The sequence below is a fragment of the Carassius auratus genome, chromosome 47 (assembly GCF_003368295.1).
Source record: "Carassius auratus strain Wakin chromosome 47, ASM336829v1, whole genome shotgun sequence".
NCBI classification, from domain to species: Eukaryota; Metazoa; Chordata; class Actinopteri; order Cypriniformes; family Cyprinidae; genus Carassius; species Carassius auratus.
Window position 1 is genome coordinate 4,668,875 of NC_039289.1, and position 20,518 is coordinate 4,689,392.

Below are 20,518 nucleotides of genomic sequence, written 5' to 3' on the forward strand. Positions count from 1 at the left end.
TACTGTGGGATAAAAGATCCCAACACGGAACCTGCATCCTGCACCTGCTGCCTCACACACACACACACACACACACACGGTCTCTAAATCTGTCATTAGAAGCAGCTATGCAAAGCCAGTTTTAGCGACAAATATCACAACTAATTTGAGCCAAACTTTTTTTATGTACTACCTCTCTCCTTGATTAATATTAAAATAAACAGAGTAGTAAATATATTGTACTACATGTGCCAGAAATATGTTTATTAAATATGAATGATTACATAAAAATATTAAATGCATAAATGCTGCAACATTGATCCTAAAATGCTTAACCTATACACAAAAATATACAATACTGGCATTATTAAAATAATCTATATTGAAAGAACAAAAAAAATCATAATATATAATAAAATACAAAATATTATAATAAAACATAATAGCGTTATGATCAATTTTAGAATTCATATTTTAGTATTTTTTTTATTTAATGTTTAAATACTATGCACAAATAATAAAATATTAATTATATAATATTAATCATAATGTGACTAAATATACATTAAATGTTATTATTTTGATATATAGGCAGTACATATTTAACACGTTTTGTGTGTGTGTGTGTGTGTGTATTATATATTATTTAAAACCTATTTACATTTTTATTTTTTAAATATTTGTTCATTTGTTCCAAAATTACTTACATAATCATAATATAATTTTAATATAATGAACAATAAATAATAATAAGAAATATTTCACGATTTGGATCAAATACAAAAATAATAATCATATATAAAAAATATATGTAAAAAAATATGTGCAATACAGAATATACATAAATGTTATATAACAATATTAAAATATATTTTACATATTACTTCAATATGAAATAATATATAAAACATCAATGCTATAATATTAATTACAATAATGAAACCAAAGTTTCAGAAAGTGAAAATATTTTACATACTATATATATATATAATATAATATTATGTGTATTAGAGTATTATGTGTTATCATTGCTATAAATGAGCAGTATAAATGTTTAAATGCAGTATAATCCTGTGAAGCATATATGTACACATACCTTTTTGGATGACTTTTTTAGTATATTAATGCAAATAAATGCAAAAGTAGATCATATTATAAAATCAATTATATATTTATAATATTATTCTTTTAGATAAATATCAATATTTTCATATTCACAGTAGTATAAGAAATATAGTATATAAGTAATATTCCTCTGTTTGGTCCACAGATGTTATTTGTCTATAATAGCTCAGAGTAAGGGATCGCTGATATCGCTGTAGGTTCTGGTCTTGATGGTTTGGCTGATGTGTGTGGGACTCAGGTGTTGATCTCTGATCATTAGTGGATCACACAAAAGAGGGAGGATGGGGAGCAAGAGGAGAAAGACGCCACCTGTCATAAGATCAGGGTGAACGCTCCTGCCTGCTGGATTAATGGATCAATAGAGACCACCACTCACCCTCAACACAATCATCAATGCTGATATTCTGATCTAAGAGCCTGACCACACAGCCAGTAAAATACAACATCACACAGAGGATGTTTCACCATCAATACTCATTATGCTAGATATGTCTCTCTACAGATTGTACAAAAAATAAAATAATATTTATATAATTTTTATAATAAACTTAATATTCATTTTGTTATTAATAAGTCAAAAAAAGTTGATAAATTGTTTTTTTATATTTTTATATATAGACTATACATGAATCATATATTTTAAATATAATTTACCATATTTAAATTATTTTTTATTTATTTATAATAACACACAATATACAAATATATATATTTTCGATTCACATGTAATATTAAAATATGTATCTTTTGTTCATTTTAATTAGATTTTATCTTATAAAATTATAGTAAATATAAAAATATATTTTTAAAACAATTATAAATTATACATTTCAAATTCTAATTTGCTACTCAAATTTGCATTTTAAATAGAAAAAAAATGAACTTATATTTTCTTAACATATTTCATAAATATATATAACATAAATATGAAAAAAATAGTAAAAGTATTTTTTTGTAAAATGTTTAAGCTTTTTACAAAATGTCAATTATTTTTAATACATATGAACTACATAAATCAAACATTGAACTAGTACATTTTCATAATATATCTGACATGTTTTCACATAATTAAATTCATATATTTTGATTGGTAACTTTTATTTGGTATTTAGATTCCTTTTATATCCTCAGATCGACAGGAACTCAATCCGACACCATTTTTCTTCAGTGGTCTGTTTTTAATGGGCCTCAGAGCTTCACACAGTGACAAACTGAGGGTACATGGGGAGGTGTGACAGATTTCTGAGGGACGAAGAGAAACAATGAGGGGTACAAAAAAGACCTGGCATTCTCAGGAGCAAACAAACATCACAAACCAACACGTACAACTGAAATTCACACCGTCAGGAAGAACAGCGTTCACTACCTTGACCTCTCTGCTGCATCACTGCGACTCGAGAACAGTTCAATTTAATTGTGCAATTGGAATTTTTTTTTTGTATGGTAAAAATTGCACAATCAATTCGCTAAGATTTCGAACCAATCAGAGCTAACCTACTGCATCATGTGACCGAGGGCAGTCAGAATCAGCTGAACACTATTAAACAACAAACAAACAAACCCAAAACAATACTCATATCCAGTAAGATAACCATACTTCTGTTTTCACAGTATATGTAGTGTTGTGCTGTCTAAAGACAACAAATACAATGATTTTCAAATTAACTGCTGCTTCATACGTTTCCATTCTAGTTCACAGTTTACCAATGTGAAGCGCAACCTGAAGTTTACGCAGTCTGGCTTTCTAAAGTGAAATGTATCTTCACGCTCATCTGTGCTAAAGATAGTGACCTATAAATATAAACATTAGATCATACAAAAAGGAAATTTACTGACCGTCAGGATATCCGAGACTTTAACTGATGGACTGGAGCTGTGTGGATTACTCATCAATTATTGTGATGTTATAATAAGACCCTCAGTCTGACGGCACCCATTCACTACAAGCCAAATAACCAATGCAATCTGTTCTGATGAAGAAACAAGCTCATCCACATCCTGGAGCTTCTCACCTGTGCGTGAGGAACTTTTTCATCAGATTTTCATTTCTGGATGGACTATTCCTTTAACTATTAGTTGTCAAATTTGGATTTTTATACTAAAATACACTTGGTCCCAAACTTCACTTCCATCTGAAGCCATCCATTTTCAGACTTTTGCAGATTAATAACCAATCGTCATGCAATTCACATGTTTAATGCTTACTTAAACCCAATCTTTTGTTAATATTTGAATTGTTTACCTAATTGGAGACTTTTAGATTTAGTTTAGTTATCCGGACTGTTCCATTCAGTTTAAAGAAAACGAAGCGGAGTGCGCTTAAATCTCACTAGTAACGGATTATCAGTAACGCAAACGTAAAAAGTAAACAAAGCAGACAGAAATAAACACTTAGACAGTAAATAACTCAAATAATTGAATAAATAATTCAAAATCAGTATGATTAGTATCATAAACAGTATCTGGTTTGTTAAACTCCAGTGTTTAGTAACTGGATTGGTCTTGATAGTTTACAGTGGTCTAAACTGACTATTAAAGCAGCGCACAGGAAATGACACAGTAGCACTTGATACTTTTCAAGTATTTAAAAGTCACTGTTCATTTGAAAGAATTGCTTTATCCTGGATCTCACCAAAACTCAGACCGTGTCATCGCCACACCAGCTCCTGCTGTGGTACCCATTTGTTTTTTGGTTCTGGGTTGTTTCCAAGGAAGCAAAAAGGTACAAAGCAGCAGCGTTCTGCGGTATAATGGACTAAAGATGGAGAAAGAGTTTTGTTTCTCTCCCGAGCACCTCTGTTGGAGGACGGAGGAGGGCTGTTCACAGAACAATCAAGAGAATGATCACGACAAACAGGATGGCCAGAAGAATGCCGATAGCGCACCACTGACGACGATCTGCGGGGTCAAGCGGGAAGACCACAGGTTAAAACAGAGAATCAGGATCAACTAGTTTTCAACTGTTCCTGTGTTTAACGTTTTTAAAACATTCCCATAACTTTCAGGAGTTCAGATTTCATTCTTGGCCTCTCAAGCAAACTTTTCCTTTGAAAAAGGCCGGAAGTTTGACTTCCTGTTCATGCTTTGCCTTGTAAAGGGCACTGCAGCCAATCACCTTTAGCTTCAACAGGAAGACACGGGGTCCTATTAACAAGAAACTCATGATGGATTTCTTTTAGAAACAGAGTGCCAACTTGATGAATTATGACAATTTGTTTTGGCTTTACATAAAAACGTCAATACTACATAAATACTGCTAAAGTGTCAGATACCAACTTCATGGCCCAAAGTGCTTCACAAGTTTAGAATTAAATACAATACACACACATAACTTACACACAAGTAAACAAGCATTTATAAAAGGTTCTCAAGTCAGACTTTCTCTACTTCAAAGGCCAGACTAAAAAGAAAAGTCAAATATTAAAATCAGAGGTTTCAGTTTAATGTGTAACAGGCATTGTAAGCATTATTTTAGCCAGTGAATGAAGCAGTGTTACCCACCGCTGGTCATGTGAGACACTTTAGCCAGTTTCTTCATGACATTATCCAGTCTGGATTGAGTGCTGTCCATCTCATGTGAAAAATCGTCCAGGATTCTGCAAACAGGCCAGACACACAGTCCGAGTCCATGTTAACTGACCCGCACTGTCAGGATTCAGGCCAAAACAAGATCGCTTTTGCACTTTGTGTTCTGGTTTGTAATTAATGGAGTGTGTGAGTGTGTGGGGGGGGGGGTTAATAAAATGTATTACTAAAAATATATATTACTAAAAAAATAATTATAGAACAATGTAAAATAAATAAGTTAGATATAAATTAATATATATGCAGTTTTTCCATGCACAAGTTTGAGTTGTGTTCTGGTTTGTAACTGAATGGATTAAATATGAATAATAAATATATGAATAATATATAAAAATACATTGAAAAAAGTGTATTTTGAATAGTAATTACTATATATATATATATATATATAGTAATTAAAAAAATAAATTAAATTTATGCATTTGGCAGACGCTTTTATCCAAAGCGACTTACAGTGCATTCAGGCAAACAATTTTTACCTATCTTGTGTTCCTGGGGATATATATATACATATATAGTATATATAAAAAATACAAATACTATATATTGTTTTTCCCCACATTATATGTATACTTTATATTCAAAAATGACATCAAATTTTACAAAGTTATTATACTTCACCAGTTTAAAAGTGACTTACACAGCTTGCTCATCCAGCTCTTGGCCGATCCTTTGGGACATGTTCTTCAAGACGCCAATAGTTCCTGACACCAACTCCAGCTGCTCATCCTGCTGTTCTGCTATGAGCTGCGATGTGCACGTACAAATAAAACACGCCGTCCTGATAAATGCTCATAAATAATGTTCGAATATGTTAATCATGTGATCATTTGCTGTTTTGACGTACATGTTGCTGGGTCTGTTGTTCATCGATGAACTGTGTGTTTGCCGTCTTCAGCTCCCGGTCCAGTCTCGTGTAATTATCTCCACTGGGTTGCCAGATTGGGCCACGTGACCCGCCATCGCCCATTAAAGTCTAGTACAGGATCATTAATGGTCATAAGATGATACGCCACCTGTCAAATCATACATTGGCTCCTACTTTGATAGTTTAAGTACAAACCTGTCGATTTTTCCTCTCGGACACTGTAATGGCCATTGGACTAGTCATGTGGTCTTTCATCTCCTGTGAAATTAAAATCAATTTGAGATATTCATGAGCCGTGAGTTCAGATACATGCAAGACTCTCAGATATGCTCACCCTGACTGTTTGCCTTGTGCTAGTGATGAAGGCTTTCCTCTTGGCCAGCTCCATCACATCGAGATTGAACTTCTTTGGATTAGCCTCCACAATACTTAACGACAAGGTTAAGGCTACAACCTATAAACACTTGGAACGTTTAGTCCAAACACAGGCCGCTGTGAACGAAAGGATATTGATCGTCTCATCCAAGTCCTCCAAGTCCCATTCAATGGACCTCAAACTGTTCCTCAGCTCATTAGTGGTCCAGTCCACTTCCTCCTTGCTGGCTCCACCCGGGTCCTGTAGCAGCTCCATCCATCTCTGATGAAGCCCCTGAGCTGTGTTCACAGCCTTCTGCACCTCTCTAACAAAAGGCAATTCATTAAACCTCGCTATAAAGTGAGGAACCCAACTGCGTTTGGATAATGACAATGCAAAGTTTTGATATGTATAAAAATACGATTTATAAATGTATAGCCTGAATGCACAAATGTAAATACTACAGTACTTTTGGCACTGTGCTAATATTTTGATTTCAGACATGGCACAGCGATGGTATCACAAGAAAATACCATGGTATTTTGGTATTCACAAGGCATTCCAAGAATACCATGGTACAGGTCCAAAAAACCATGAAAATGCATGGAAATACCATGGTAATTTGACTTAAACCTTAGCTTTTACTTGGCACTCCAAAGTTTTTTCCAAATATACCACTGTACAAGTTTAAAAAACGTGATAAATCCATGTTTTGGACATATCTTGGTACATTGGAGACATCACATGGAAATGCAATGGTAGGCTATAATGAATTACAATTATGAATTACCTGGTATTTTCAATGGAACTCCAAGCTACATCCCAGAATACCATGGTAAAAGCGGTAGTAAAATGGCACCTATTTGTAAATGTAAGATAGGTACGAGCAGATATCTAGTATCACACAAAAATACCACTCGTAGGAATAGATATCGATTAAAGGCATGATACAATGGTGAGAAAATCGATAATAATGGTTGCCATGGCAACACGACAACGATCAGTTACACTGCTGTTTTAGACGGCATTACGAAATGACATACGACTTCTCATAGCGTTCACGCGCAGTTCTAACATTGGTAAACAGAAAAGTTTAATAAGAAACATTTTGAGCTAATAATTTCTAAATGGAAATTCGCCCACAGTCACCGATCTAAGCCATAAACTCACCCTTTCACCACGAAAAACGGATCTTCCATTGACATTTTGATACTCAGATGAGTCGATTGTTCTGCGATAATCTCATGCTCCTGATGGCAGGCTGGTTTTGCTTGTTTAACTTAAACAAATGAGAGCGCTTCGTGTGTTATTTACATGTGGGACGGAGCACAGATCCGCTCAGCCGCCATTGCTCGGCGGAATCACATCCGGGTCCTTGAGCGACTAGGCACACGCACGCTCACGCTTCCCGGTAAACAAACACCGGCGTGCTCTGCCTGGGTTGTTTTGGTTTGTTGCAGTAAAAGAACAAAGCAATATTCCCACAGATGGCACATGGGCATTAAAGCAAGATTGTATTTATAAGAAGAAGAAAAAAACGATGACAAAATACAGAGTTAAATAGTTATTTATTAGCCTGTTTAATTCAGATACTGCTTTATAAATGTAAATGTAGTTAAACATTTCAACACCACTACATCATCCCAGTCAATATTACTTTATTCTGTTATAACTGAAAATGGCTGTATTATATCATACAGTATTATTGTATATTTATATATTGTATCTTATTATTATGGTTTATCTTCTACATTAGATATACTGGATAAATATGTAGTTACAGGCATTTCAACACCTCTATAGCGTAATATTACTTTTATTATTTGATACTGATATACTATGCACTTTAATTATATTTTTATTGTTGTATAATTAAATAGACAATTATAAGTATTTAGAATGTATTAATTAATACTCCTACTATTATTATCTAACTTTTACCAGTCTTGACTTATACTCTAAAAAATACTGCGGTAATACCATGGTATTGTGATATCTCATACCACTGATGCTTTCAAATACAGAAAATTATGTACCATGGTATTTTTAATATTCAACCATTCATATTACCCAGATACAGTATAACCATTTTATTGTGGTTGCAACCAGTGTACTTTTTATTTTTTACTTGAACTTCAGAATTTACTTTAATACACTGTATGAATTAAACACCTTCGATCTATTCCCCCAATAAATAAAATACAAAAATTGATAACAACATTTGAAATAATCTAAAATAATAATTAAAATGGCACAGTTATGAGTCTGCCATTGGTTTCTCTCTCTCTCTCTCTCTCTCTCTCTCTCTCTCAAAAACGTAGTTTTGCACCTCCTCTGCCTACTAAAACAGTGCTCAATGCATTATTCATCACAGTGCACTGCCTTCTCATTAGCTGACAGTCTACACTGTAAAAAAAAATCCCGTAAAAAAACGGTAAAATTCCGGCAGCTGGGGTGCCGGAAAAATACCGTAAAATAACAGGCACATTACATAACAGTAATTTTCCGTAATTCAAAAATACAGTTTTTTGCTGTAATTTTACATGAGATTTTCTGTATTTTCTTCACTTTTAATGTTCAATAAGATGTTTTACATGAATTTTGTGGAAACCATTAAATTATCATGAAGTTATTTTTTTAATCAAAATTATTTAACACTGCTTTAATTTAAATAATCAGACATAGGTGCAAGATAGTGTTTTAATAATTTATTGCCCTATCTGCAAGAACATACCAATACATTTTGTTCAAAACTGCAATTTACTCTTAATATTCTATATTCAAGACTGCAACAATATACAAGTATAAAGATTATAGCACAAGTTCAATGATTTTCCAATAATCATAACTTCAACAATATTACAATTCATTTTGTTCATGGCCAAAACAGAATAAAAATATTTAAAAAAAAATCATAAATGCAACAGCACACAGTAAAAACAATTTTGGTAAACACAACAATTTATACTAAAATTGTCCTTTAATTTAACTGAACCACCTGTGAAGAAATTATTCACCTCGACAACAGATATATGCTCTAATAGTGTAGAGATGATAGTAAAGTAACACTCTGACGCTCACAACTGAATCCTCAGACTGATCCTCAGTGCACTAATAACATCAGTCAGATGTGTATGTGTAGCTGTAGAGTTCAGGAAGCATCCGTTCTACACAGAACAGAAAGAGACGACTCCCAGACGAACGGCATCTTAACATCAGGGATCTCAACCATGTGCTGTCATATGAGTGTGTGTGTGTGTGTGTGTGTGTGTGTGTGTGTGTGTGTGTACAGACAGCAACAAATAATTCAACCACGAAAGAAAATTATCAGTATTTTAAGTCAATGGAAGATCTGACACTTAAAAGTTTTTAATCCATCCATTCATAGTCTGCAATTTTGCTAATCAGTGAAAGAACCTTTGGACTGACTGCTGATTGCTTTCTTGATGTTGTTTTCTCCACTTTTGATCCCTTCTCGGGGTTCATCTTAAAAAGGCATCTGTTGAATGGAAAAAAAAATTACTTGGTAATATAACATGGACTGTAACATATGCTGTGAATATATTAAAAATAAAAGTAGAATAATAAGAACTTGCCAAGGGCCTGCTTGTGTTGGATTTTTGCTATAAAGACGTGAGAGGTTGTGTGTGAGGCAGACTGAGAGTGTTATGACTATGTAAGAGAGTGTGTTGTGTGGCGATGTGAGTGAGGATGCATTTAGGGCTTTACAATTAATCGCATGCAATTGTCAGATGCATCTGCAGATGAATCGCATTTGATTATGAACTTGATCATTCTCCATTTGAAAACAAGTGATGGATATGTACTACTAATCACAGGACCGGCTTTACTAATGAGACAGGCATTACAAATGCATGCAATTAATCATGCAGCCCTAGATGCATGTGTGACAATGTGTATGTGAGTGTGTGAGGATAAGTTTGAGAGAGTGTGTGAGTGTGAGGATGCACGCGTGACTGTATGTGTGAGTGTGTATGTTAGGATGTTTGCATGAGGATGTGTGTGAGTGTGCGAGGGTGATGATGCATTTGTGGGAGTGTATGTGAAAATGTCTAAGTGTGTGTGTTTGTGTGAGAGAGTATGCTTGTGAGAGTGTGAGGATGCGTTTTTGAGAGTGTATGTGAAAGTGTTTGAGTGTGCGGATGCATGTGTGAGTGTGAGGATGTGTGAGTGTGTATGTTAGGATGTTTGCATGAGGATGTGTGTGAGTGTGCGAGGGTGATGATGCATTTGTGGGAGTGTATGTGAAAATGTCTAAGTGTGTGTGTTTGTGTGAGAGAGTATGCTTGTGAGAGTGTGAGGATGCGTTTTTGAGAGTGTATGTGAAAGTGTTTGAGTGTGCGGATGCATGTGTGAGTGTGAGGATGTGTGTATGAGAATGTGTATGTGTGAGTGTGTATGTTAGGATGTTTGCATGAGGATGTGTGTGAGTGTGCGAGGGTGATGATGCATTTGTGGGAGTGTATGTGAAAATGTCTAAGTGTGTGTGTTTGTGTGAGAGAGTATGCTTGGGAGAGTGTGAGGATGCGTTTTTGAGAGTGTATGTGAAAGTGTTTGAGTGTGCGGATGCATGTGTGAGTGTGAGTATGTGTGTATGAGAATGTGTATGTGAGAGTGCGAGTGTAAGGATGCATTTGTGAGAGTGTGTATGTTCACTGACAAGCTATGCAATATCACATTCATAATCATTTAGTATATGTGAAAGTGTGTGTGTGTGTGTTTGACTGCATGTGAGAGTGTGCTAGTGTGATGATGTGTGTGTGTACTTGTGTATGTGAGTGCATGTGTGTGACAGAGTATGCATGTGAGAGTGCGTGTATGTGAGTGTGCGAGTGTGAGTTTGCGTTTGAGAGTGTGTGTATATGAGTGTGAGGATGTGTGTGAGAGTGTGTGTGTGTATGTATCTGAAAGTGAGTGTGAGGATGCCTGTGTGAGTGTGTATATGTGAGAGTGTGTGAGTGTGAAGATGCCTGTGTGAGTGTGAGGATACCTGTGTGAGTGTGAGGATACCTGTGTGAGTGTGAGGATGCCTGTGTGAGTGTGTATATGTGAGAGTGTGTGAGTGTGAAGATGCCTGTGTGAGTGTGAGGATACCTGTGTGAGTGTGAGGATGCCTGTGTGAGTGTGTATATGTGAGAGTGTGAGTGTGAGGATGTGTGTGAGAGTGTGTATGTATCTGAGAGTGAGTGTGAGGATGCGTTTGAGAGAGTGTGTGTGTGAGTGTGAAAATGTGTGTGTATCTGAGAGTGAGTGTGAGGATGCGTTTGAGAGAGTGTGTGTGTGTGAGTGTGAGGATGTGTGTGAGAGAGTGTGTGTATCTGAGAGTGAGTGTGAGGATGCCTGTGTGAGTGTGTGTATGTGAGAGTGTGTGAGTGTGAGGATGCGTTTGACAGAGTGTGTGTATGTGAGTGTGAGGATGTGTGTGAGAGTGTGTGTGTATCTGAGAGTGAGTGTGAGGATGCCTGTGTGAGTGTGTATATGTGAGAGTGTGAGGATGTGTGTGAGAGTGTGTATGTATCTGAGAGTGAGTGTGAGGATGCGTTTGAGAGTGTGTGTGTGTGAGGATGTGTGTGAGAGAGTGTGTGTGTATGTATCTGAGAGTGAGTGTGAGGATGCCTGTGTGAGTGTGTATATGTGAGAGTGTGTGAGTGTGAGGATGCGTTTGACAGAGTGTGTGTATGTGAGTGTGAGGATGTGTGTGAGAGTGTGTGTGTATCTGAGAGTGAGTGTGAGGATGCCTGTGTGAGTGTGTATATGTGAGAGTGTGCGAGTGTGAGTTTGCGTTTAAGAGTGTGTGTATGTGAGTGTGAGGATGCGTGTGTGTGTGTGTGTGTGAGTGTGAGGATGCCTGTGTGAGTGTGTATATGTGAGAGTGTGCGAGTGTGAGTTTGCGTTTGAGAGTGTGTGTATGTGAGTGTGAGGATGTGTGTGAGAGTGTGTGTGTGTATGTATCTGAAAGTGAGTGTGAGGATGCCTGTGTGAGTGTGTATATGTGAGAGTGTGTGAGTGTGAGGATGCGTTTGACAGAGTGTGTGTATGTGAGTGTGAGTGTGAGGATGCGTTTGAGAGAGAGTGTGTGTGAGTGTGAGGATGTGTGTGAGAGAGTGTGTGTGTATTTATCTGAGAGTGAGTGTGAGGATGCCTGTGTGAGTGTGTATATGTGAGAGTGTGTGAGTGTGAGGATGCGTTTGACAGAGTGTGTGTATGTGAGAGTGTGTGTGTATCTGAGAGTGAGTGTGAGGATGCCTGTGTGAGTGTGTATATGTGAGAGTGTGCGAGTGTGAGTTTGCGTTTAGGAGTGTGTGTATGTGAGTGTGAGGATGCCTGTGTGTGTGTGAGTGTGAGGATGTCTGTGTGAGTGTGAGGATGCCTGTGTGAGTGTGTGAGAGTGTGTGTGTGAGTGTGAGGATGTGTGTGAGAGAGTGTGTGTGTATGTATCTGAGAGTGAGTGTGAGGATGCCTGTGTGAGTGTGTATATGTGAGAGTGTGTGAGTGTGAGGATGTGTGTGAGAGTGTGTGTGTATCTGAGAGTGAGTGTGAGGATGCGTTTGAGAGAGTGTGTGTGTGTGAGTGTGAGGATGTGTGTGAGAGAGTGTGTGTGTATGTATCTGAGAGTGAGTGTGAGGATGCCTGTGTGAGTGTGTGTATGTGAGAGTGTGTGAGTGTGAGGATGCATTTGAGAGTGTGTGTATGTGAGTGTGAGGATGTGTGTGAGAGTGTGTGTGTATCTGAGAGTGAGTGTGAGGATGCCTGTGTGAGTGTGTATATGTGAGAGTGTGAGTGTGAGGATGTGTGTGAGAGTGTGTATGTATCTGAGAGTGAGTGTGAGGATGCGTTTGAGAGAGTGTGTGTGTGAGTGTGAGGATGTGTGTGAGAGAGTGTATATGTGAGGGTGTGAGGATGCATGTGTGACTGTATGCGAGTGTGTGAGAATGCATGTGAGAGAATGTGTATGTGATAGTGTGTGAGTGTAAGGATGTGTGTGTGTGTGTGTGTGAGAGTGTGAGGATGCATATGTGACTGTGTGTGTGTGTGTGTATGTAAGAATGTGTGAGTCAGTGCGTGTTGAAAAAAGTGTTTTGTGTGAGTGTGTGTGTAAGGACACAAGTGTGAGTGTGATTGTATGAGTGTGTGTTTTTACCTTTGCACAAACTCTAGCGTTCCTCCTTGGTCTACTGGGTATGAAATGTTCAAACAGTAATATGAAGCAAACATCAACTTCAGAGCATCACAGAAGATGGTGATGTGGCCGTTAACGACGACTTGGTCAACAGAAAACATGAAGTTCTCTGCGGTCAAAGGTGAACTTCCTGTTGTTATGCATAAGAAAAAGAAGAGATCAGTAACACTGTGATAAACTTACTGCAAATATTAAATAGTTTTTCTTTAAAAATATTCAAACATACCACACACAATTATGCAGGGTGTACTCGGAAGTTTGGCACAGTCTACTTCAGATGGCAAGGTTGTTTGATCCACTTTATGGAACATCTGGTCCTCTCTCTCGCTGAAGTACTTGAGAAGTAGCTGAAGAAATCCAGCAGCGTTGATATCATCCACGTTCTTGCTTGATTTTTCCATTTCCCTGAAGATGGTCTGCATCTTTGCTGTCTTGTCAGTACATCTGAAGTATGAAACAACTCTAGCACACTTACTTGCTATAGTTTTGTCTTCAAAGTCTATCGCAGTTAGCTCTTTAAAGTGAGACATCATGCCAGATGTTTCAAACAAATATGGCCATTCGTGCAACAGATCAGAGGTTTCAACCCCATTTATGATGTCTTTTCGCTGAGTAAAGAAGGTGGCCCTCATCATATTCTCAACAATTTTGGCATCATGGAACTGTTCTTTTTTCATTTTCTTCATTTCCTGCTTTACAGATATCTGGGTGTCAGGCGTTTCATTAGCTGGTAGCTGCACTGGTTGCCAGTTTTTACACCCGTAGCTATCGAGTCTCTTCTTTCTACACAAAGTATCTTCTTCACTGTTGCCAGCTGCTCGTCTCTTTAAAGAAAGTGATGTCTTTCCTCTCCTCACATTGTCCAGTCTGTTAATCAGCTGTTTGATGACTGAATCATACCCACTTCCAACAACTTCCCCTTCAATAATATCTTTGAATGCTTCAGGATAAGCCATGGCCATCTTCCGTGCAATCTCAGTGATGTGTTTTTTAACATGTGTTGGACATACTGTTAATATTTCACTCACTACCAGTCTTACAGAAGTTATCTGTAAGGAGAAAAAAAAGCATGTAAATATATGAAATTTTAGCCAATCTACAAAAATACAAAGAAAAATATTGACAAATGTATTATATCTATAGTTCTGAACCCTGTCTGTGTCACCTGTGAATTCCTATCAGCGAGTCCCTATCAATAATCCCTATCAGCTTCAATAACAGTGCTTTAATATAGAAGGTTGATTAAAAGTGTCTTAAAACAGAAGCTGCTCGAAGAGGGAAAAGTGCCTAAGAACATAACATTACTAACGCTTCATATCGCCCTCGGAGGAGTTCAGTCACTTTAAGCGCTTGTTCTCATGAATCTGATTTTGAATTCAGAATTTTCATCCAATCTCGCCTAGGAAAATAAAATATTTTGAGCTTTTAGACGACGCCTACGATTATGAATCGTAACTTAACAGTTAAAGACTTAATTTTCCTCAAAGCCATCCAGTTTTCCCTCAGGGACAATATAGCTTAACAAAACCTACAACTACAAAAAGTATGTGGTAAGATTCGGATAAATTCTAGCAAATAATAATAATAATAAAAAAATAAAATAAAAAACGACACAATACCCAACGTTATATTTGAAACTTTTGAAGATTTTAAATGACTAAGGGCACTGGTCAAAGCGCCAAAGTTTGAAACGCTGGTTTAAAGATTCAAAAGGGTAAACATTCTAAATGCTAGAACTCCGATATAGTAAAAATAACATATAATAATGACAAAAATGATAAAACATGTACTTTACCTGCTTATTTTCACCTCACATCGAAGATTGACCGTTGCGTGAAACTGAAGGTCGAGTGATTCCTTTGGCGCGCGCAGCAGCCCCACTGCGTGCTTAGATGAGAATGTATCCTTGCGCTAGGGCGGGAATTCCTTCAGTTCGAATATTTAAAATATATATATATATATATATATATATATATATATATATATATATATATATATATATATTTTACATTTAAATATCAGCTTATTATATTATTATATCACATTATGAAACGATACTGTGAGAATAAATGCGTAAAACACTAAACTGAGCAGAACTACTTTGACAAGCGGAAGAAGATGTGTTCAGTCAGTTGACAGAAGTATGGAAATACGATTCTTTGATCGAATTGATTCCTTTGGGAAGTAAGTTTTCAACAACTATGAGTTGTATAACTATAAGTTTCATAAACTATGAAAACACGTTAAGAAGATGACAAATCCTAGGTTAACGAGTTATTGAGACTCTGCTTAGAATAAGCTGACAAAAGAAAAACCTGTGTTTGCTTGAGACAAATAATGGAAATTCAAGGCGTAATTTGAGAGTGTGATGACATGCCTGCACTGCCTTTTGCCAGGATCCATACTTTTGCAATCAATTTGGAAACATCTCACACCACAGACGTATATTTACATTTCAACAGGGACAGTTTGGTTCGTTTGTGTTAAAAACGCGACAATCCAGCGTTGCAATGTCCTTTTTTTAAATTTATTTTTTTATAAAGATTAAATAAAAAATAGGCCTTCGGCTACATATAAATGTGCTGATCTGTTTATTTATAAAGAAATGTCTTCATTAAGACATGCTTTATTACAGTAAATATTACTAAATACAGTACCTCCTGATAAGCTCAGTGAACCTTTGTACAGCTGTTATATATATTTTCTAATAAATATGAAATTATATTATTAATGTCACACACACAAATACAAATATATATAGCACACTGATTTTGGTGTGTTATGTGGAAAAAATCATCAAAAAATATTTTTGGGCCATTATGCACATTTACATGTTTTTCATTTTACATGGGATATGTACATTTACAGTCTTTTTCTGTAATTTTACAATTTTAAACTGTATTTCAAAATTACGTGAAAAAACTGTAAAATAAAACAGTAAAATTCCGTAAATTAACAGTTTTTTTTTACAGTGTACACCAGAGCTATCCACTGGTGAGTGCACGGTTGTGTATGATGTAAAACTAGCTGGAAACACTTCAGCTCAGCTTAGTGAGTAAAGCTGCATCAATTATTAATCAACTCTGGTTTTATTTATTGTATCAGTTGCCAGTTTCCCATCATCATGCAGACCTGCAATTGAAGAGCTGGGAATAGATAAGGACACCCTATACAATATTTTACATAGAGCTTGTATTGTATCCCTTTACTAACTGCAGCCTAATGATTTATTTATATGACAGCATTAAGGCTTTTATTTAATGTTCTTGTCTATCAAAAATACATTCTTAATCTGAAATACGGCTTGAAACAAGGATTTCTCAAAGATATTGTGCAGTAGGCATGATGACTGTGATCGTTTATATTTAGATAAACAATCTCTTAAAGTGTCTTACGTCACAGACCGCTCTTCTTGTCAGGTTTGTTTATGACCCACATCTTAATGCAGGCGAACCAGCCACACGGATTACTCATTAAAAAATTGCATATGAAGACTGAAAGCAGCGCCGTTTAGATTGCATTATCAAGGTAAAATCTCCCACACTATTCATTGTCGTTCATGAGTAGCAGCTAACTGTTTTTCAAACAAAACAGTGCCCTTCCCCCCACTAACTGCTCCATTCACATTTGCCCAGACACCGCAATGGATTTGCACAATAGAGTCACATGACACGACTGTAGCAGACTAACCATTACATCAGTCGAGGAAGTCAGTTGAAAAAATTAAAGGGGAAGTACCAGTTTTTCTGAACATAACACGAGATGAGCTGCTATGCGGAAACGGTGTAAAAAATAATAACAATAATACGGAAACGTGTAGATTTAAAAATAATTTTGGAAACTAAACATGAAACAACGAACCTACCCTCAATATACTACATAATCTTAAAAAAACATGATGTAGTATCTTGTACATGTAGATTTTGGCTTGTTATTAGTTTCAGTTCGCTTAAAAAACGATATTTTGTTTTAAATATTAGTTAATCGATCATTATAACAGAATACACAGAAAGAATTGTAAAAAAATCTGTCCGTTTTAGCTTGAAAACAATTCTTTCCCTTTAAACAGTTCTCCCACGTTAGTATTTAAATATGAGTCATCGCCACAGCGCTCTCTCATTGGTCATCGCCTATTTGGCGGGGTGTGATTCACAATAGTGGCAGAACGCACCTCGCGACGTGATTGGCTAGTGTAGCCGCTGACGTTTAACTATAAAACCCGGTTAAAAATAGAAACGATCTCATTCCTCCGTAGACCGTTGTTGGATACTGAGTAGAATGTGTGAGGTATTAAAAACTTCTACGCTCACCCAATAACACAAATATCATTTTTTGTGAATGGAAATGAGGCTTGTGTCAACAAACTACAGGACGATTTGATCTACGGGAAGAAAAAACTACTTGGACGTTATTTATTATCGTGTTTCCGTGTCAGTGGCCAATTCACAGTAGCGGTTTGAGGAGAATCCTGAGAGGAAATCAAACGCGAAACGCCCGGCGAACTTTGTACTGCTTGTGAACTTTACCGTATCGATTCCAGCCATGGAATACAAAGTGGAAGCCCATCGGATTATGAGTATTTCCTTAGGGAAAATCTACAACTCACGCGTTCAACGAGGCGGTATTAAATTGCATAAAAACCTCCTGGTCTCGCTGGTCCTTCGCAGCGCGCGTCAGGTCTATCTGAGCGAGTACTACAGCGGCGCGTGCCTGAACGCTCAAAACGAACGCGAAGGTAACGAATGGGACATCACGGACTCAGAGCGGGAGAAATTCCCTCCCTCTGCAACGGAATGCGACCGAGTGGAGAGCACGGAGGAGCCTCAACAGAGCGAGCAGTCCGAGAAAGGGCGCGACTATCGCGAAAACGACGATGAGGTGAAATCAGACCAGGCGGATAGTACTTCCACTTTACAACAAGAGCAAAACCAAAACTCCTCGTTAGACTCTGTGGCTAAGGTTTCATCTGAAACACCACCGGAAACCAGTAACGAGCCCAAGGAGAGTCCCTCAGACAGTGCGGTAGCAGAAAGCGACTCAACACCTGAAGCCAACGGGGAATCACATCAACCACCCAAAACGCAAAGGAAAAGAAGCGCGGAGGAGTCGGAAAGTGGCGATTCGCCTCAAAAAAGGACCAAAGTTGCCTCCTCAAACGCTGAAGAGAGCGAGGAAGCCGAAGAGATGGACACGAGTAACGTGTCCAACCTCATAACGATATTTGGTTCCAGTTTCTCAGGACTTCTCAGCAAAGACGGCGCCAAACCTGAGGCCGAGGATAGTGGACAGATCTGCTGTGACCAAATGCTGAAGAACCTAAACCCTTGGAGCACGGCGATAGTAGCTTTCTAATTGAATTGTACTGCACTGTACTTCTCATCCGGGTTGCCCTGAGCGCATTGGTAACACGTGGTCAGGCCCGACATCGTAGTGGGGGACTTCCCAGCAAGCATGAGTGGTGCTACTAAAGTACAAGCTCAGTAAGATGTCCAGGGATGGCCTTTCTAGTGAAGGAACTATCTGAAAGCTGGTCCTGCTCTCTGGGATCTACAACAGACAGTCCTTGAAGTGTTGAAGCCACGTGAGCGAGTGGCGTTACAACACATGCAAACGTGTCATGAAGGTCACACCGTCACTGAACCGATTCAGAGGCGATCACACCAAACTTGACTGTACGAAGTTTAAGCCACTGTTTTAACGTCTTTGTTTTATAAAGACCTGTACATTTTGTAATATTCGAGTGTGTGTGTGTGTGTGAATATAATGTTTCCCATGTCGCATTCTGAATCTATGTATTTTGGTATCATGACAAATTACGTGGTGATCACGTATTAAAAAAAAGAAAAAAATACATCGTTTCTGTGCTTTCTGTTCATGAGTGGTAGGAAAGTGAGGAAGTGACTAAATCTTAGTCACATGACTAAGAATGACACCTCATCCACCTTTTTTTCCAAATGATGTAAGCTTTTTTTTTTCTTTCTAGAATATGATTTAAAATTCCAGCTCAATGCTGATCTCACGGTGATAGTAGAATTACATGGAAATTACTACTATGAGTCTAAATACAAAATGTTAATATTATATAAATATATAATAATATTTAATTGTCAAAAACTGCAGTTTGTGTGCAGTCTCTGTAATATGTGTGTTATATATATGGGTTATATATATATATATATATATATATATAACCCATATATATAATATATAAGGTTGATACAGGAAATCTCAATGGCAAAAATGTCCCAATTTACCTGAATTCATATTTTAAATTTCTAAATACTATATATTTTTAATTACAAACACCTATTCACTAATTAAAATTATGAAACTCCTGTAACTTAATTGGTCAAAAAGTGTGAGAAACCATGTTTCACACACTTGATTCTGAATCTAAGAGTGAAAATGAAAAAACATTAAGGGTTAGTATTTAATATATTTAAAATGCAGCTCCCCCAAACAAAACTATCTGGACTAAAATTATCCAACAAGTTTGAGAAAAACAAGAATGTTCAGCTGCTCTTCCACTGCATCATGCACTTCCAGACAATTTTTACTGCATGTTGTAAAGAGAGCTATCGTGCCCCTGAAGCATGTGTGGTATGCAAGGTTCAGTTTCAGCGCAGACTGCTGTCTCTTCTCCCGGGGTCTGGATTTAGTCCCGGGCTATTCAACATGACATGCCTTCTCCTACAACAGAAATAGCAGTCATAATAGAATCATTGACGTCTAAACCTTTTTTCATTATTAGAGGCGATATGATTCAGAATTTACAAAGAAGAAATATACACTACCATTCAAAAGTTTGGGGTCAGAAAGATTTGTATTATTTTTGAAAGAAGTCTTATGCTTGCCAAAAAAAACCAAAAAAAAACAGTAACATTGTGATTTAATATTACCATTTAACATAACTTTTTTATTTGAATATACTTTATAATGTCATTTATTCCTGTGATGGCAAAGCTGAATTCTCCACATCGTTAATTCAGAGAATATCATGAATCTTTGATGAATTAAAAGTTGAATAGAACAATATTCAGATATCAGTGTTTATCCATTTAACATCCTTGCTGAACAAAAGTATTAATTTCTTTCAAAAAAGAAAGAATAAAAAGTACTCCAAACTCTTGAACAGTAATGTAAGTTGTTACAAATATGAAATAATTGAAATGTAAACTTGTAATTTAGCATTAAAAAAATATTCCTTTCAATTATAAAATAGAATATTTTAAAACTGAACTGCAATCTCTATATCTCTATTACTTTAAAATCCTCCTCCAGGCACAAATAACTAGAAAACTAGTCACTGAAACTGACTAGTCAAATTGGGTTAGATCAGTTATGTAAATACCTTTAAATTGTCAACAGTAGGTTTAAACTGTGAGTAACATAAAAAGAAAAGTAA

At 36.7% G+C, this 20,518-nt stretch overlaps 3 protein-coding genes across 3 annotated transcripts; 1 reads left to right on the forward strand and 2 right to left on the reverse strand.

The window, feature by feature from the left end:
• Positions 1–2,532: 2,532 nt before the first annotated feature.
• LOC113064858 (syntaxin-6-like) lies at positions 2,533–7,297 on the reverse strand. The gene is made up of 8 exons (XM_026235823.1): positions 7,083–7,297; positions 6,068–6,237; positions 5,892–5,986; positions 5,753–5,815; positions 5,537–5,665; positions 5,330–5,436; positions 4,606–4,700; positions 2,533–4,002 (listed from the first exon to the last, which is right to left on the reverse strand). The coding sequence occupies exons 1-8, from the start codon at positions 7,115–7,117 to the stop codon at positions 3,926–3,928; spliced, it is 771 nt and encodes a 256-aa protein (XP_026091608.1). The 5' UTR covers positions 7,118–7,297; the 3' UTR covers positions 2,533–3,925.
• Positions 7,298–8,605: 1,308 nt separating this feature from the next.
• On the reverse strand, positions 8,606–15,045 carry LOC113064859 (uncharacterized). Its single transcript, XM_026235825.1, has 4 exons — positions 14,909–15,045; positions 13,340–14,162; positions 13,075–13,243; positions 8,606–9,411 (listed from the first exon to the last, which is right to left on the reverse strand). Exons 2-4 carry the CDS (start codon positions 14,073–14,075, stop codon positions 9,282–9,284), a joined length of 1,035 nt encoding a protein of 344 aa, XP_026091610.1. The 5' UTR covers positions 14,076–14,162; positions 14,909–15,045; the 3' UTR covers positions 8,606–9,281.
• Positions 15,046–17,344: 2,299 nt separating this feature from the next.
• Positions 17,345–18,954, forward strand: LOC113064860 (immediate early response gene 5 protein-like). The gene has a single exon (XM_026235826.1). It carries the CDS (start codon positions 17,656–17,658, stop codon positions 18,463–18,465), a length of 810 nt encoding a protein of 269 aa, XP_026091611.1. The 5' UTR covers positions 17,345–17,655; the 3' UTR covers positions 18,466–18,954.
• Positions 18,955–20,518: the final 1,564 nt, after the last annotated feature.

Coding starts and splice junctions, on each gene's coding strand:
- LOC113064858 (XM_026235823.1), bottom strand. CDS start 7,117: ATGTCAATGGAAGATCCGTTTTTCGTGGTGAAAGG. Junction 5,987..6,067: donor GGACTTGGATGAGACGATCA/ATATCCTTTCGT, acceptor CCTTGTCGTTAA/GTATTGTGGAGGCTAATCCA. Junction 4,701..5,329: donor GAGCTGGATGAGCAAGCTGT/GTAAGTCACTTT, acceptor GCCTGTTTGCAG/AATCCTGGACGATTTTTCAC.
- LOC113064859 (XM_026235825.1), bottom strand. CDS start 14,075: ATGGCCATGGCTTATCCTGAAGCATTCAAAGATATTATTGAAGGGGAA. Junction 13,244..13,339: donor ACCCTGCATAATTGTGTGTG/GTATGTTTGAAT, acceptor GCATAACAACAG/GAAGTTCACCTTTGACCGCA. Junction 9,412..13,074: donor ACGCTAGAGTTTGTGCAAAG/GTAAAAACACAC, acceptor TCCATTCAACAG/ATGCCTTTTTAAGATGAACC.
- LOC113064860 (XM_026235826.1), top strand. CDS start 17,656: ATGGAATACAAAGTGGAAGCCCATCGGATTATGAGTATTTCCTTAGGG.